The sequence below is a fragment of the Phoca vitulina genome, unplaced genomic scaffold (assembly GCF_004348235.1).
Source record: "Phoca vitulina isolate PV1807 unplaced genomic scaffold, GSC_HSeal_1.0 scaffold7, whole genome shotgun sequence".
Lineage (NCBI taxonomy): Eukaryota > Metazoa > Chordata > Mammalia > Carnivora > Phocidae > Phoca > Phoca vitulina.
In genome coordinates, this window is record NW_022589710.1 from 29749001 (window position 1) to 29765367 (window position 16367).

A 16367-nucleotide genomic window follows, 5' to 3' on the forward strand; every position below is an offset into this window, starting at 1 on the left:
CTAGGTGCTGGCCATAGGTGCCAGGAAGACTTCGCTTTCCCTGGGGATCTAAGAGGCCACACAAATGATCTTATTTCCCTCTTGTTTTGCTTTCAAGACTCCCAGAGCCAAATTTGGTACACCATAGGCCCATACATTCATATATTTACTTTCCTTCAATCTGATATTCTATTTCTAATTCACATGTTCTCTGACTTGAATTTGCATTATGTATACTGTGATGGTCTTTGGATGAGTCACCTTGGCTTGACAACATTCTTCAGTTTTTCAATCAAACACTAATCTAGGTGTTTTTGTGAAGGTATTTTGTAGCTGTGATTAAAGTCTGTGATCAGTTGACTTTAAGACAGGGAGATTATCCTAAATAATCTGGGTAGACATGATTCAATCAGTTGAAAGGCCTTCAGAGCAGAGCTGAGGATTCCCTGATGAAGAAGAAATTCCACCTGTGGACAGCAGCTTCACCCCATGCCCAAGACTTCCAGCCTGCCCTTCCTGACAGCCTGCCCTAGGGATTTTGTACTTGCCTAGCCAGCTTCCACAAACACGAGAGACAATTTCTTGCAATAAATTTCATAGCACCCATATATCTCCTACTACTTTTGTTCCTCTGGCTGAATCCTCAGTAGTACACATATTTTTCTAATTTATAGTATGTATTATAGTAGCTCTCTCTAACCCACTGTGGAATGAACCAGAGCATGTATAATAGGTACATGTTCCTTATATATTTCACTAGTCTCCCCAAGGATCAAGTTCAACAGTCATGCATTCCCTTAATTTCCCTCCTGAACTCTAATATTTTCTAGCTTCATCCTTCCTGTTCTTTCTTCCTTGGTTCCATTCTCTCCAGCCTCCTGTACATCTTTACTTCATTACTGTCTCTCTCCAGATACTCTCTTGGATTACAAAAAAAACCTCATCTGACACTTCAGTCCCTATGAATTCCCATACTACTTCTCTCTTTCCCTTCACTGACACACTTCTTACCAATGTGTTCTATTTTCTCTTCTTCCATTTCCTCATTTCCTACCCACTACTGCCTGGTTTCCATATCTACTACTCTACTGAAACTCACCCCTTGAACTTTCAAGGTTCAAACACTTCCAACTCACCAAATCTAACAATAGCAGCACCTGCTAGTTGCATTCCGATATCCATTCTCCCCTTCTTCCTTGGTGATAAAATCCTGAAAAGCCATCTAGCCGCAAAGGTACATTTCTCAACTGCCTTTGCCCCTAGGAGTGGCCTGTTAATCAACTGTGACCAATGAAATATAGCATAATTGTGGAATGGCATTTCCATAACCTTCTTTAAAAGGCTGGGGCATTCCCATCACTTCCTATCCTTTCTCTTTCTTCCTCAAATACAGATGGAGCATTAGCATCCATCATGGGTCAAGAGATGACCTTGAGGACGTAAGTTGAGTAGGATGGGGCAGGGAGATATAAGGAGCTCAGTTTTTTCCTTGAGGACATGAGAGAGTTGCCAAATCAATGTTGGACTGACTGCTTTGAGACCTCTACATAAGAATATAAATGCTTGCATGTTGAAGACATTGTAGCAGAGTCTCTGTTACCAGGAGCTAAATGCAATCCCTAACAGGTATACCAGTGGTCTCTTATTGTGCATGTATCCATCCATTACGCCAATATTTGTTAAGTACTATTTTGTGCCAGTCACCATTTTAGGCATGGTATATGGTGCAAATAAGACAGGCAAAGACTGCCAGGTTTGAAATGTTGTTTAGATATATAAACAGGGAAATCACAGTGCAGTTATTTTCTTTTAAAAGCAGTCGCTTAAAGGAAAGAATGGCAGTGTGTAGTTTTGGAATTTATTAGACTCTAGTTGCTACTTAAAATTTCAATAAAATTATTTTGGGAAAGGAGGCAGAAAGAGAAAAAATAAGTCTACAAGTGAGCCCTGGCACACTCTAGTATTTGGAGGTCTGACAGAAGCGAAGCCAGGGCAGAGAGGCCAGTGATAGAAGGAGAGCCAAAGCAGTGTCCTCTCAGGGAAGCCTGGAGGAGACAGGGCTCCAGGTGGGAGCAAAGCATCAGCACACGTCCTGAGAGGCAGAGTCGGGCACAGAGCACTGGCCCTACTTCATCGTCAAAGGAGATTAACTATGAAGCTAACGAAGCTTAAGTTTCACGGCCTGTCACTAGCACAGGCTCCTTCCAATGCCTGTACCTAATTTTGTATCTGCAGTTTTGTATTCTTTTGCTCAGATGATTCTCCAAATTGTATAAACTCAAGCCCCACAAAACCTCAATCTGGCCCTCCTCACCGTCCTTCCCCCCTCTGTGACAACCTGACCACATATCCTTCACTGACATCATTTCTTCCTTAGCTTCTTGGGACACATGACCCTCTGCCACTGTTCTCTCCTCCTCTCCTGCCATTCCCGAAACGAAAATAGGGGCTAATACTTGACCTTCACCTTGTTCTCGATACACTATGCCTCGGTGAACTTCCTCATCCTTCTCATCCCTACATGAGAACTCCCAAATTCCTACTTCCAACACTGATCTCTACTACCCATACATGGGCAAAGAATTGTGCCCTTTAGAAAATAATTTGCCATGATAAAAATGTATCTTTTTACAGAACTCAGAAGCAAAAGATGAAAGGGACATGCTTGGCTCAGTCAGCATGAATCATTGGCGTGCTCTTTCAGAAAAGAAACAGAAAGCAGCCTGTGTCAGCACGATGGAAGTCAGTTTTTTATAAACCTAATCCATCACTCATGCCTTACCATACTGAGAGCTCTGGCCCCCACACCAGAGAAAGGATTACATAAAGGAAAGAATACCCGCGGTCAGGGGATCATTGGGAGCTATTTTAGAAGCTGCCTACCACACGGCCATGCCCTCCAGGAACCCCCAATATGGCCGAGAAAGTATTATTTAAGTACCTGAGGAAGACTAAGGTATTGCTGGCGCAACTGCCAGCCGATGCAGGTGGATGTTACTCCACAGTTGAGACCAAGTGTTCCACTCAGAGTACTTGTGACACGTTTTAGATTGTCACTAATCTTTAGTGTATTTTGAGATGCATTCCACAGAGGATGCCCTCCTCCCCTCCCACTTCAGAATAATTACTATAATAATGTAAAATGTAAGCTTAAAAATCTTACTAAGAGCCGTGCTACGTGGTTGTCCTGCAGTCCCCGTTCTTTCTTGCATCGCAGCTAACCGTGTACAGCGTACCGCATCTCCGTTTCATTTGTCATGTTGTGTCAAAGCTCCACCACAATACCCCTGTTCATCAAAGCAGGAGACAACTTTAGCAGGATACGAATTATTGGTATTAACACAGAAACTCAAGTTTCTCAACTCACCGGTTGAGTTTTCCTCGTGGTATAAGGAAAAAAATAGACCAACTAGCGTATTTTAATCTCTCTGAAAGTAACTCAGCGATTTAATAATTCGCACACGGGCTTGTGATTAATCGTAGTAAACATGCGGTTGACGCGATGTATTGGCCTGCTTCGCACACGCTGCGCGCACACTTTCCCGGGCTCTGGCACCGGGCGGCGCGGGCGGGCGTTCGCGGCCCTCCGGTGTAGTTCCACCCCACACCAGCGGGGGCAGAGGCGGCCCTGGCGCACCCCGGTTTGCGACCCCGCTCCGTCTCTGTCAGACCCGACCAAGTCAGTGTGGGGGGGGGGGGTAGAGATGGCAGTCCCGCGCCCAGGCTTGCTTTCTTAAGAGAAGGCTCTTGCTCGTGGTGGGCGACTGTAAAGCACATTATACCCCCGTGGGTCCCAGCGCGTGGCGCGCTACCACCGAACCCCCGGCAGGCTGGTGCCAGGTGGGCCGCGTCCTCTCCCCGCGCCCGGCGGAGGAAGGTGCGGTCCGGGGAGCCGGCCGAGGCCCGACCCGGAAGCCTCCGCGCGGGCTGTGCTCGCCTCTCGCCGGGGAAGCTCCGGGCCGCCCGAGTCCTTGGGCCTGCCGCGGCCTCCTTCCCCCGGCCCCACGGGGCCCATGGGTCTCCGTGGCGACGGCGGGGGCCCGGCCGGGGGGCGGGCAGCCCGGGTGGGGCCGCGGCGCTCCGGGGGCCTCCGCGGCGGCGTGGCCGTGTTCGCCGGCGTGGCCGCCGTGTTCACCCTCACGCTGCCCCCCTCGGTGCCGGGGGGAGACTCGGGTAAAGTATCTCAGGGCCGCCTTCCCGCCCCTCTCCCTGGTGGGTCAGCTCGCGCCCCCCGGTCCGCCCGCCCGTGCTCCGTGCGGGGTTCTGCGTGCCAGGCCAACTTCTGTTTCCATTCCTGTAACTGGTGTCTGTCGTTCTCCGGCTCTGGAGAAGGGGCTTGCCGGTTTCGCCTGGTGGGACTTTGCCGACCCCTGCCCCTGGCCAGGTCATTTTTCGGGACCCGAGTTTCCGCTTTCCATTCCTTCTCAGCCCACAAACGTTCCTGAGTCCTTATTGTGTTCCAGACAAAAGGAGTCACGGCGGTGGTGACCAAGTACCCTGGGGAGTGTTGTCGGGCGGGCGGAGACAGTACACACACTACCGCCTGCACAGCGACAGCCCGTGGGAGGGAAATGGGGGATAGGTGGGGGCGTGGGGCAGCCCGGGCCTCCTTCAGAATGGCTGGCCAGGAAAGGCCTCCGAACAGGGTGTTTAGTTGAAACCTGAATGTTGAAAAGGAACCGGCCCCGCAGACTATTTGAGGGAGAACGCTTACAAGAGCGGAAGCCAGCTGTGATTCAAGCAAGCTGCTTCTATTAAAAAGAAAAGTACGGACCACGGAAATCACATGAGCCATTGTTATGTATTTGTTATAGGCTTGTTACGTATTTGGGAAGAGGAGCAAGAGCCTGGTTTTGTTTGCTTTTGTCTTGATGCCAGATTAAGTGACCATCCGATAATGCCGGTAGTGCTGTAACTTCTCGAGGTGAATCTATAGACTGAAAAAAAAAAAAAGGAGTGTACTAGTTAAGTTACGTCTTGCTTCTTAACAAGATGACCCCAAAGTTAGTGGCTTGAAACAACAGGTGTTTATTATCTCGCCTTCCCTGTGCATCAGGAATCTCCGTGCAGGTTGGCTGGGTGCCTTTCCTCAGGACAGGGTTGTTGTCACGGGTTGGGCGGGAGCTGCAGTCTTCTCAGGGCTCATCTTGGGAGAGGATTCGCTTCTCACCTCAGTCCGGTTCTTCGCCACGTGGGTCTCTCGGGAAGCCGACTCTTGTGAAGAGAAAGAGACGGCACCCTCGACTGACACGGCTGTCATTTCCTAAACCTAGTCGTGGAAGTGATTGATAGACCACTGCCCTGTTTTATTCTTGACAGTCTGTAAATGCAGCCCACGCTCACGGGGGAGAGGATTATATAGTGAGAACAGCAGGAGTTGGGGATCAGTGGGGGCCATCTTCCGGGCTGCCTTCCACGTTGAGGATCCTTGATGTTCCTTTTACATACAAATCATTGCCTTCTTTCTTTCAAGTCCTATTGAACAAATAGGAGCAGTGTTTCATTAGTATAGTTGGGAATGGAGTTACCATGTTTCCAAGGCTTACGTTGAATAATAGAAATAACTATAGTTGTGAGAGTTTTGACAATGGGGAGAGCATTACTTAAAGATTGAGTAGTCCTGTACCTTAAAAAAAAAAGAAAAAGAGAACATTGACAGTTACTTACCCTGGTTCTTTGAACCTGAAGTTTTCAGATAGGATGAATAAAAATAACTCTTACTGAGCACTTACTATATGCCAGGCACTGTTCCAAGTGCTTTACGTGGATTGTCCTTTGTTAACTACCCCTGTGAGGTACGAACTATCAGTATCTTCCTTTTATAGCTGACAAAACTAAGGCTCAGCTGTGTCCAGAATTCACACAGCTAGAAAGCAGGGGGCAGTCAAGGAAAGAGTAGATTGACTTTAGAACAGACTCTCTTAACCTCTGCTCTAAGTTCTTTGTTAAATCCGTCATCACATATATAGTGTTATTTAAAGTCTATTTAAAATCTATGATTGGTGTCTTTATTAATACTGTTATTTTTTCCCAGGAGAATAAAGTTACCCATTTACATTGAGTTACCAAACTTTTTAGGTGTTCTGATTTGTTTAGTTTGATGCCAAATAGTGGTTGCTTCTAATATTTTGGTGTTCATTGTTGGGAATGATAAATAAACTTTTCCAAGTCTTGCCAGTAAAATGTGTATAATCATATCTTTGATAATATTGTTTATATGTTGAAAGTACTGTCCTCCTTGAATGTTGTGTTTATGAAATATATTTTTATCAATAAACAGAACACATCTCAAAACCAGTATAAAGTATGTATTTTTTTCTTGATAAGTCTTAAATTATACTCCATAAATCTATCAAATTGTGTAGTCTTGCCAAAATTATTTCTTGCACTGTTTGATACTCAGTTGATTTATGGGCGGGAATACTCATGATCCTCTGGAGGAGAGTGTGGGAATCTTGCCTTCACATCTATTTGTTATTCTTGGGTAAAACAAAGCTTATTTATGTGTTCATATATTTTAAGGATACTGTCTGTAACAGACTTGATAGATGAGCATATAATTGCGTAATTAATATAAAAAGTATAACGCAGAGGGAGCTGGTTTTTGTAAAGGATAAGCATCCACTAACAATTCTGAGCTTGCCACCCATTTGCATCTCAGACAGAAAAGCTGTAATTCTCAAACTTGAATGTACCCCAGAATTGTCTGTGAAACTTGAGCCCCGGTGCCAGAGGGTCTTAATATAGGTAGGTTTGCTCAAGGAATCTTCATTTTTAAAAAGCATCCAGGTAATTCTGGTGCAGTTGTAGTGGGACTTAAATTTGAAGAAGCCCTAGGATAAAGGGTTGGGAGTAACCGAGCATCCAGGAGGCTCTTTTGTTCCCCCCAGTCACATTTCTCTTTTCTCTTTATCATAGTCCATTTTAAGAGTAATGTTTCCCTTTAGCTTTTTTCAAGGATGCATTTATAGACTTTGAATAATAGCTATCTTTCCTATTTAGATTTTAGTTTAACGTTTGATAAGAGTAGGTGATGGAAATTTGTCACATTCCCCCAATTTTTATACCTACAGAACTTAAGAACAACATGATTTTTTAATGGTAAAAAGAAGTTAGCGAAACTAGGCTATTTTTCTTAATGTTAAATGCAATTCTAAATACATTTTACATGGAGGAGAATAAATATTCTGAAAAGTTGAAAATTTGAACTTAATTGTGTTTCATCATACCTATAGAAATACCAAAAAAGCTGATTAAAACGGTTTGGGACTGAAGACAAGCCTAATCCATTCTGGAGTAAAACTATAAAGTGTCGACAGTAGTTACAAAGGGAAGTTAGTTTAAATATTTTTAGACCATAAACTATTTCTTTAAAAAAGTCTCTAAGATGGAAAAAGTGCCTTTGGTTTCCAAATTGCTCTTGAATATCTCCAGAAAACTTAAAAGGTATCCCTAAGTAACTGACTTAGGAAAGCAGTATCTGTCTTTGGGTGCCTTTATGGGGCTTCCATGAGGCAAGCAGTCATTCACCCTAAGATAGGGGTGTCTGAGTAGTAAGGATGACAGTATGATTTGTCTTATTGTCAACCTCTGTGTGCAGGACTTGAATTAGTTTCTTTGTGGGACCAGAGGAGGGAAGGGTGGTGGTGTCTTGAAGACCCCTGAAATGGATAGGATAATATTTTCAACTTAGTAGAAAAGACAGAAATGAAAACAACTAACTAGAATATAAGGCAATCTAAATAAGTGCTAAGAGCAGGTTCTGTGGAGGAGGAAGAAGTGATTAATTCTGGTGGGGGAGGCTAGGGAGGGGTATGTATAAGGAAAGGTGTCACTGAGAAGGTGGCAATTGAACTAGGCCTTGAAGGATTTAGGAGAGAACACTGGGTGAGAAAATGAGTGATAAGAGGTGCAAAAGAACCATTCCAGAGGAACAGTGGGTAATCAGATTTGACTGAGGTGAGCATAGGTTTCATTGATAAATGCCTTGTAAAGGGACCTTGAAGCCTTTAGAGGGTTAGCCTGTTGTGCTGAGGAATCTGAACTTCATTTAGTAAGCAGAGAGCAGCCATTGAGAAATTTTGGATTAGCGATACAATCCAACCTGTTTTGGGGAGGTGGGGTGGCAAGAGGTGATTTCAGTATGAAGATGAAGTAGAAAACTGGTCAAAGCTCTTGCTGTCGTCCTAGCCAGAGGGTAAAGATCTACGTCGCGGCTGGGACAGTAGAAATTAAAGAAGCACTGATACCCATCGAAGGATAGAAAATGGACATTAATACATTTCCTAATAGATACTAGTAACTTTCATAAACCATCAACATTGACTTCTTACATTGTCCTGTATTACAGTGCACAGGAATGAATCAGAAATAGTCCCTGTGCTCTGGATACTTAAAATATTAACAAATAGACATTGAATTACTGCATCATAATTTTAGAAATAATCGCTGATGGTGAGGAATTACAAAGGACTATGTAAATAACATAATGATTTAGTGGTTTGCAGAAATGTATTACGGTAGTCAGAGCTTACCAAAATAGCCTGGAGCTAATAAGTGCTCGGCAATTATTTAAAGATACCCGACATAATTAATGTAGAGAAGGTATTCAAATGCCAGTTTAGAGCAGAATGGTACATGTTATGGAGTGTCCAAGCCTCAGAGGTCTGCACATTTTACATTATCATAAAGTTGCATCTTTGTAGATATTTTTATACTAAATTCTTGAGGGACATTGCAGCATATTACACTTATATTCTATAAGAGTTTTTGTATATTTGCAAGTGTGCACAACTTTTAGGAAGGAAAATAAGCACTTTTTAAAAACCAGAATTCACCTATGTTTCCACTGACCAGTTATTAAAAACTATCAAAGATCATTTGTTCAGTAAGACCTAAGGGAGAAAATATCCTTAGACTATTTCATGCTGTTAAATCTCTACAGATTTACAGTTTTATCCAGTCAAATTAATGCAAAACCCCAGTGCAAGCATTTGGATTTTGAAAACTTTGGAGGAGTGTCATTTTCTAATAGTAATTATTGGTTTTACATTATTTTTTCACAGGGGAACTGATCACAGCTGCACATGAGCTTGGAGTAAGTATTAGTTTTATTGTTTAATCAATGCTCTCATTAACAGTTTTAGGAATTAAGAAAGTTTAATTAAGCATGGAGTAAAGTAGATTAATTTATTTTCAAACCCCAGTTTTTAGTAACTTATAAGTACAGTACGTGACAATTTACTTTAAGTTTTAAATCCAATTAAACTAAATTATAAAGCAAAGCCTTTACTATATATACAGTAGCTGGCTTATTATCACCCCAAATTTTGTATAAGCTATGGAGAATAAAATAAATCGGGTTAACAGTTTTAATAAGTTTATTATTTAATAAACTTTATTATGGTGCATGATCCCTTTAGGCAAGACCTTAGGACTGTCAGCGTGGTGGTAATCCGATAGCAGTGTGGTCTTTCAACTTCCCAACCAATACGAAATTTCAGAACCTGCTTTTTTTCAGTAGCCTTTTAAATGACCCTAATGTACTGTGAACCCAGAGAACAAACTGCTTAAGAACTGACAATGAAATATGTCACCCTTTCTCTAGGTGACACACCATGTGATAGACGCTGCCAAATCCGCTAAAGAAAATATTTATTTGTATTGGCACAAAAGGATTACAATAGAAAACCACTGTTCAAACATGTAGACATTGCCTCTTAATCTTTATACTTGCCCGAGCAAAGGGCTACTTTGCAATTAAAGCCAGTGTGACTCTTTAGTAGGAGGTGAAAACCTTCTAACTCGCTGATTTTTCCATAGGTTGCCCATCCTCCTGGCTATCCTTTGTTCACACTGGTGGCTAAACTGGCAATTATGCTCTTTCCTTTTGGTTCAGTTGCCTACCGCGTCAATCTTCTGTGTGGCTTGTTTGGAGCAGTAGCTGCGTCGTTACTTTTTTTCACCGTTTTCAGGTAAAGTAGTTGATGAGTTAAAATTAATTTTGGCTAATTGGAGGTGGAGCATTCTGATGGCCTAAGTGCAGACATTAAATAAAACCCCAAAACCAAAACTCTTTTCGTTGCTTGAATGGTTTTCCTAATCACTCCTGTGATTACACTTTCTTAATTTCCAGTAATTTCATACGCACTTGACCCCTCAGGTGATTACACAGTTGGTTGTGCTTCCTACAATGGAGTCAAGGTGTCACCAGTTCATTATCACAGTTCTCGGGTTAGGCAGAACTAATAAGGTTTGTCATTTTATGAAGATGCAGATGGGCCAGTTTAATTCAACAATATGAAGTTCATCTTTTGGTAAATGATAAATATCATTTAATTACTCACAGTGTTGCTGATGGGCAGCTGCCTATCAGGTCCAGAGCTAATACCTAATTATACTGTATCCTAAATATGCACATGTTGTATACTCTTTGAAATGAGGCTGTTAACTAAGGAAATCAGTTTGGGATATGGTTTTGGTAAGGTTTCACGTTGTTCCTAATAAGGTAGGCAAATTAGACCCCACATACTTCACTGATAGGAAGGTTGTCTTAGTTTGGAAGGCTACCTTGCTTTTAAAAAATGGGTCATTAGTTTAGGATGTTGGTAAACTTAATTTGTCTTTGCTGCTTCTGACTCCTTCATTCTTAACCAGTCTAACCTATGCCTAAGGAGATTATAGTTAAAAAATACAAGTTACACTTCCTGCAAAGGGAGAACCAAATTAAAACACTTCTTTCAAAAACTACTGCAGTTTTGGGCGCCTGGGTGGCTCAGTCGTTAAGCGTCTGCCTTCGGCTCAGGTCATGATCCCAGGGTCCTGGGATCGAGTCCCACATCGGGCTCCCTGCTCGGCGGGAAGCCTGCTTCTCCCTCTCCCACTCCCCCTGCTTGTGTTCCTGCTCTCGCTATCTCTCTCTCTGTCAAATAAATAAATAAAATCTTTAAAAAAAAAAAAAAAAAACTACTGCAGTTTTTATTATAAAAACAAATTTTTGTATGTAAATATAGTATAATTTGAATAGACAATTTCAAACGCCATTTTTGGAGACTAATGTTTTTATTTGCATTAGTCATAAAATTGCCCTTTGACTAAATTCTTTCTAAATTTCCTTTTTAATTATTTATGGAAAGGTAAAAGTTAACATAATTATAACCCTAAAGCTTACTTTTAAATTTATTTGTGGAAAGCTTTCAGATTCAGATGTTGTAACTGTTGATCATTTACTACATTTGTGTCTACATTATTTAATTCATTTTTATTTCAGTTACAGGTTTTCAGTGATAGCCAATCTTTCAGTATGAAATGTTGAAAATAACATCTCTGCTTGGATTGATTAGTATTATGAATACTTTCTTTTTCTAAATGATTAGAGTAATCTTCTTTAGAATTGTTTCTCCTGAGTCTTTTATAATTAAGAATTTGTCGTTATTTCTATTGAGAGAAAAACTGATCTTTAACATTTTTAAATATCTAGGTTGAAAGGTAGAACTACTTGTCTTGTATTGAATGTATGAATTAATAATCTTCACAAGACATTTAAGACAAAGGCATTTAAAGAAAATTAATACCTGTATTTATTTTAGTAGTTCATCTGTAATTTATTTTATTTTATTTTTTATTTTTTATTTATATTTTAGAAGATCATTTCTATAACATATATTTAAATGCTATGTGGCTATAAAAAGCTCTTATGCAAATAAAGTGATTTGTTCTCTAAAACTTTTCCATGCTTTTCAATATATTAATTGGTGATACCATTCCACATGAAAACCACTGTAAAAATCATACATAAAAAATTTACAGAATCCAAATAGCTTTGGACAATAATTTTCCTTTGAGTTGTCTGCATTTCAAAATAGCTTTTATTATCATGCTTGATTATAATGGGTTTTAGATTAGCACACTTAACCTGTGATCCTTTTTTTTTTTTAAATACAGTCTTAATGGTAAATTTGTATATTTGCTGAATAGGCTTTAAATCAAAAACCCTTAATATGACTAAACTGGATATTCGAGTGGTTTTCAGAATGTTTTGGTAATATTGTACTTGGGAAAGTTGCTTTCTTTCAGAAAAGGGATCCCACAATATTCTCTCCTACATACATTTTAATATGAAAATACTTCATTATTTTGAATACAAATAATTGACAAGGTACACGTCCTCTGGGAACAACCTAGTTCAAGTGGCAAATCTGTTTTGTCAAACAATAGACACCCTTCAGGAGAGAGCAAGCCATCTCTATGGTAATAGGACTAACAGTAGCCTATTGATTGAGTGGAAGAAGACATTATACAATGTCAGCTGGCTTGTTACAATTTCATTTGTTGTATGACCTGAACTTAACCTTTAAAACCTTTCTTCTGTGAATATAAACCCAACAGCAGGACACAGTTCCTGTGCAGCCATTACAGTGACAGCTTTTTTTCCAGCCCAGCGTCCGGTAAATGTGTTCCTTTACAGGTTGCCTCCTTTATCAGAATTTGTTGAGGAGACATTTGACTACTTTATTCATCGACAGGCCAAATCATCATTCCATTTTGTTGTGGAATATTGGAGGGTTTTGATCCAGGAAACAGTTTTATTCTTTCTCTCCCCCCATCACTTCAGAGAACATTACTGTACACGTAGGATTAGCGCTGACTGGTGTGCAGTAAATTAATTCTTTTAACAGGTTTAGGTTTTTTTCAGGTAATTGTTCACATGGCATTCACTATATTTAGCTCTTGGGGTGGACATAAAGACCTTCTGTACCTTTTAAACAAAGATTGTATTTTAAAAGCAAATTTCTGTTTAAATGTGTTGATGTAAAAAGCTCCATTTTTTTCAGTAAACATGACTTAGATTGAAAGAACAGTTTATTCGTTGTTTCCAATTACTATGTAATTTTTGCTTTCCTTGCATCTTTCTCTTGCTTTTAAGAGCCGTAAGATGTCATTAACACTGCATTTTTTTGTCAGTCTTTCCTAATGGTTGACAAGAACTCATGTATATTCGCTTCGCCCTAATGTAGAAAGCATGGGAGTAAAAGAGCACTTTGAAAGCTGTATGCGTCACTATACTTTATTGAATTAAAAATAGTAAGATTGTGGCAGTTGTTTCTGTATGTATTTATGTATTGTCCCCCTCAGGGGTATTTTTCAGCATTCACTATGTGAAGGGCGTTTAATACATTTCATTTCTATGAAACAGTATTCGTTTTATTAATGTGTACATCTGTGTTTTTAAGACTACATAACACAGGGATTTGTAGGAACTGGGATTTTCTCTTTCAAGGCCATTGAAGTAAATGATTTTTAAGTTTTGATGGTACGATATCTAAAGTGTCACCTTTAAAATTCGCAAATCCTATTAATACAGAATTTAAAAAGTTACAGCTCAGGTACGTCACTAATATGAACGGGATTTAGCATTGCTTAGTACTTGAATTTCAAACTTATTTTCTAAGCAACCTCAAACTAGGTCCTATATACTTAATAAGGAAGGAGCCCTGAAATCACTGTCTCGCAACATCAACATGCTTACATTTCTTATGCTCTGGTATCACTAAAAGAGAATGGAGTATGTTGATAGCATTGTATAAAAATTCTTTCCCTCAGGTAAGATTTCAATTGCTTATGATCTCAGATGAGGGCATATCTTGTATCGTGTATTTTAGTAGGGTCCAGGGCAGGAAATCTACTCTCAATAGGCTTGAGAGTCAGCATATCCTTTCCAAACTATTGTGGGCCAAATGGAAGTATGGAAGAATTCATTCAACAGTGTTTGTTGAGGACTCTTGTGAATCGAAAGTAAAACTATTTTAGTTTTTATAATCAAAATTCAGTGTTTACTTAAAGAAATTAAGACAAAGTCACTAACCATTGAATAAACAGTTTTGCAAATATTTTTTTCTAGAAGGTACTGTCTTAGGAAACTTGCATTAAAAAACTTTCTAACACCGTTAACATTGTACAGTAAGAAATCAGATCTCTTCATGTCAACCAGGTTACCTAGAATATATGAATATTAACGATAATTGAAGGTATAGTGAAACCGTGCCTGCTCACTACAAAGAACCGACAACCAATTTCAGTGATATTTAAATATCTTCTGGCAGATCCTTTTGTGCCAGTATTTTATTTTTTGTAAGTGATACAATTCTAAACGTTATGCTGCTGCTAAAAATTAATTTGATTAAACTTTTGGAGGAGGAATACTTGATTCGGAGCACTGTGTCTGCGATTCTTATAGCTCCAGCTAAGATTCCATTCAATAAAGAATAGGAAATTAAAATGCCATACCTTAGAGAATGTAGAATCTCCTGCTTAAGGGACATTTGGATTTTCCAGCTCAAAGAGTATTTTAGATTATTGCCATAGAGAAGAATGTCAAGCTCTTCCTAATTTCAGAGGTAACTATGCAGAAGTAACAAATAGTCACCAAGTTTTTGTAGTTGAAGAAGAATGGAAAGTACTGGAGCATTAATTTCCATTCAGGAGAATATCTGTCTTGATCCCTGGTTAATTGATCATATATTTCTCTCATACTTGTATAAAAATTGCATTGACTCAGACTGGTTAAGCATATTAAGAGCTTGGTTCATTTGCATTTTCTTCTAAGTAGAGGGACATATTAGGCTCAAATAGCAGCACTTCATTTTGAAGGGGAAAAAAGCAGGGCAAAAACTCTTTTTTAAGACTGTAGAGTCTTTTCTGACAGCTAGTCAGAGTTAGAATTAGTTCAAGGAAATGTTAATAATGCACTGCCTGGCCTAATCCCTTTGATATCACCAGGTATCCTCCTGTTCATGGGTTAATTGCTTTAAAAGCGAAGGCAATATTCTGAGCGGTGGGCCGCTTCACCTTTTCACAGCTGTTACCATTGAGTGACAACTAAATCCCATGTGTAAGATGAGGAAGAGCTCAATCTCCAATTGGGAGAAAATTTATGTAAACCACAATCCCTTCAGAATGTGCGGAAGTCATAGACTTTCTTGATTTACTCTGCTTTTCCCAGAAAGCTCTATTGTTCACTTTACTAAGTCCCATCAACCCTTTGTAGCAGAATATCACAGAGGCAGCAGATAGCTTGAAATATATAAATGCTATCATAGCTCTGATTAATAGCAGTGCTTATGAGTCAAGTCTGATAACAGTGCAGCTCTCCACTCAATTTCAGATACTGCTAATGGAATCTGTCTTCTCCAATTGTAATATGAGAAGGCCTAATTTGCCATGGAGCTTGGAGCTGTCACCAGTAGGGGATTGTGGGGTCAGATGGGAGCTGCCAGGTTTTTGCCCTGCAGCTTGTATCTCTCACTTTGAATAGAGCAGCCCCCTGCCTGCCAGTTAGCTGATAGGCCGCTGTGGGGTTTATGCCACTATATACAATAGGAAAGGGCTACATAGGCTGACTTTATAATTGTGAAGCTAGCTCATATTTCCACAGCTACTGTGCTGCATAATTTCTAATAAGTGGTTTTAACAAATGTCAGATTATGAAAAGTTTCCTCAATTACAAAAACTTATAAAACATTCAAATTGCTAAATCTGTTTCCTGCCGAGATTTTGCCACTGGAACTAGTCATCAGTCATTACAGCTGTAATAATAAATGCATGTTATTTCTTAAAATTACAAATAAAATTCTAGATCGTAACTCCCATAGATGTGCTACTTTTCAAAGCCATAAAAACAGAAAGCGGTCTTCAGGAATTGAAGTATTAAGATATGCTTTCATAACTTTGCATGATAAGACTACTTAATATTAAATATCTATTGTTTATTGAGTTGGTTAGTGTTGCTGATGAAAACAGTTTCATACCCTCATTCGGCTGATTTTAGTTATTTGGATCTTTTAAGTTTACCTCCCATACGTTTAGTATCTTAATGTTTCAAAATGTATGCAGCATCTTCTAAGTTTTGAGTGAAAAGGGACTTAGTGTGATGACAAGCCAAGGCCAGGGCCTTTGAGAACAATATGCTGGAATGTACTTTTTAACCATTCAGGTTTGCTGTTGAATACAAAATAACACTGTCAAGCTTGAGTCACAAGGTAATTTGAGGTCTTCTGTGTCTTTAAACATTTCGAACAAAATATGAAAATTTGTAATTTGGGAGTTATTTTAAACCAGGCTGTGCTTTCAGAAGAAATTGGCTCCCATTGTGCAAGTTATTTGGCATACCATGAGAACTTAGTAAAAAAAGTAAGGTGTATGATGTTGATTCTTAGAAAGCCCAGGGTTTTTTCTTTTGGATAATTAGGTAGAAGCTGATGAGATATAATAAAAGGAGTTGTTCTAAACCTTGAGTAACTTTATTATTTATTGGTTAATGCATAAATCTGAATTTTAATGGGAATTGTGTGATTTTATCTTATTTTCGGAAGCTATTCATAATCTTACTC

At 39.7% G+C, this 16367-nt stretch overlaps 1 protein-coding gene across 3 annotated transcripts in view; it reads left to right on the forward strand.

Moving 5' to 3' along the window:
- Positions 1-3893: 3893 nt before the first annotated feature.
- TMEM260 (transmembrane protein 260) overlaps positions 3894-16367 on the forward strand; it is an 81329-nt gene continuing 68855 nt past the window's right edge. For all 3 annotated transcript variants that reach the window (XM_032405181.1, XM_032405179.1, XM_032405180.1), the window contains exons 1-3: positions 3894-4152; positions 9045-9076; positions 9802-9953. In XM_032405181.1, coding sequence (XP_032261072.1) covers positions 3993-4152; positions 9045-9076; positions 9802-9953 — 344 coding nt within the window. In that variant the 5' untranslated portion in view covers positions 3894-3992. The remainder of the gene's footprint in view (positions 4153-9044; positions 9077-9801; positions 9954-16367) is intronic.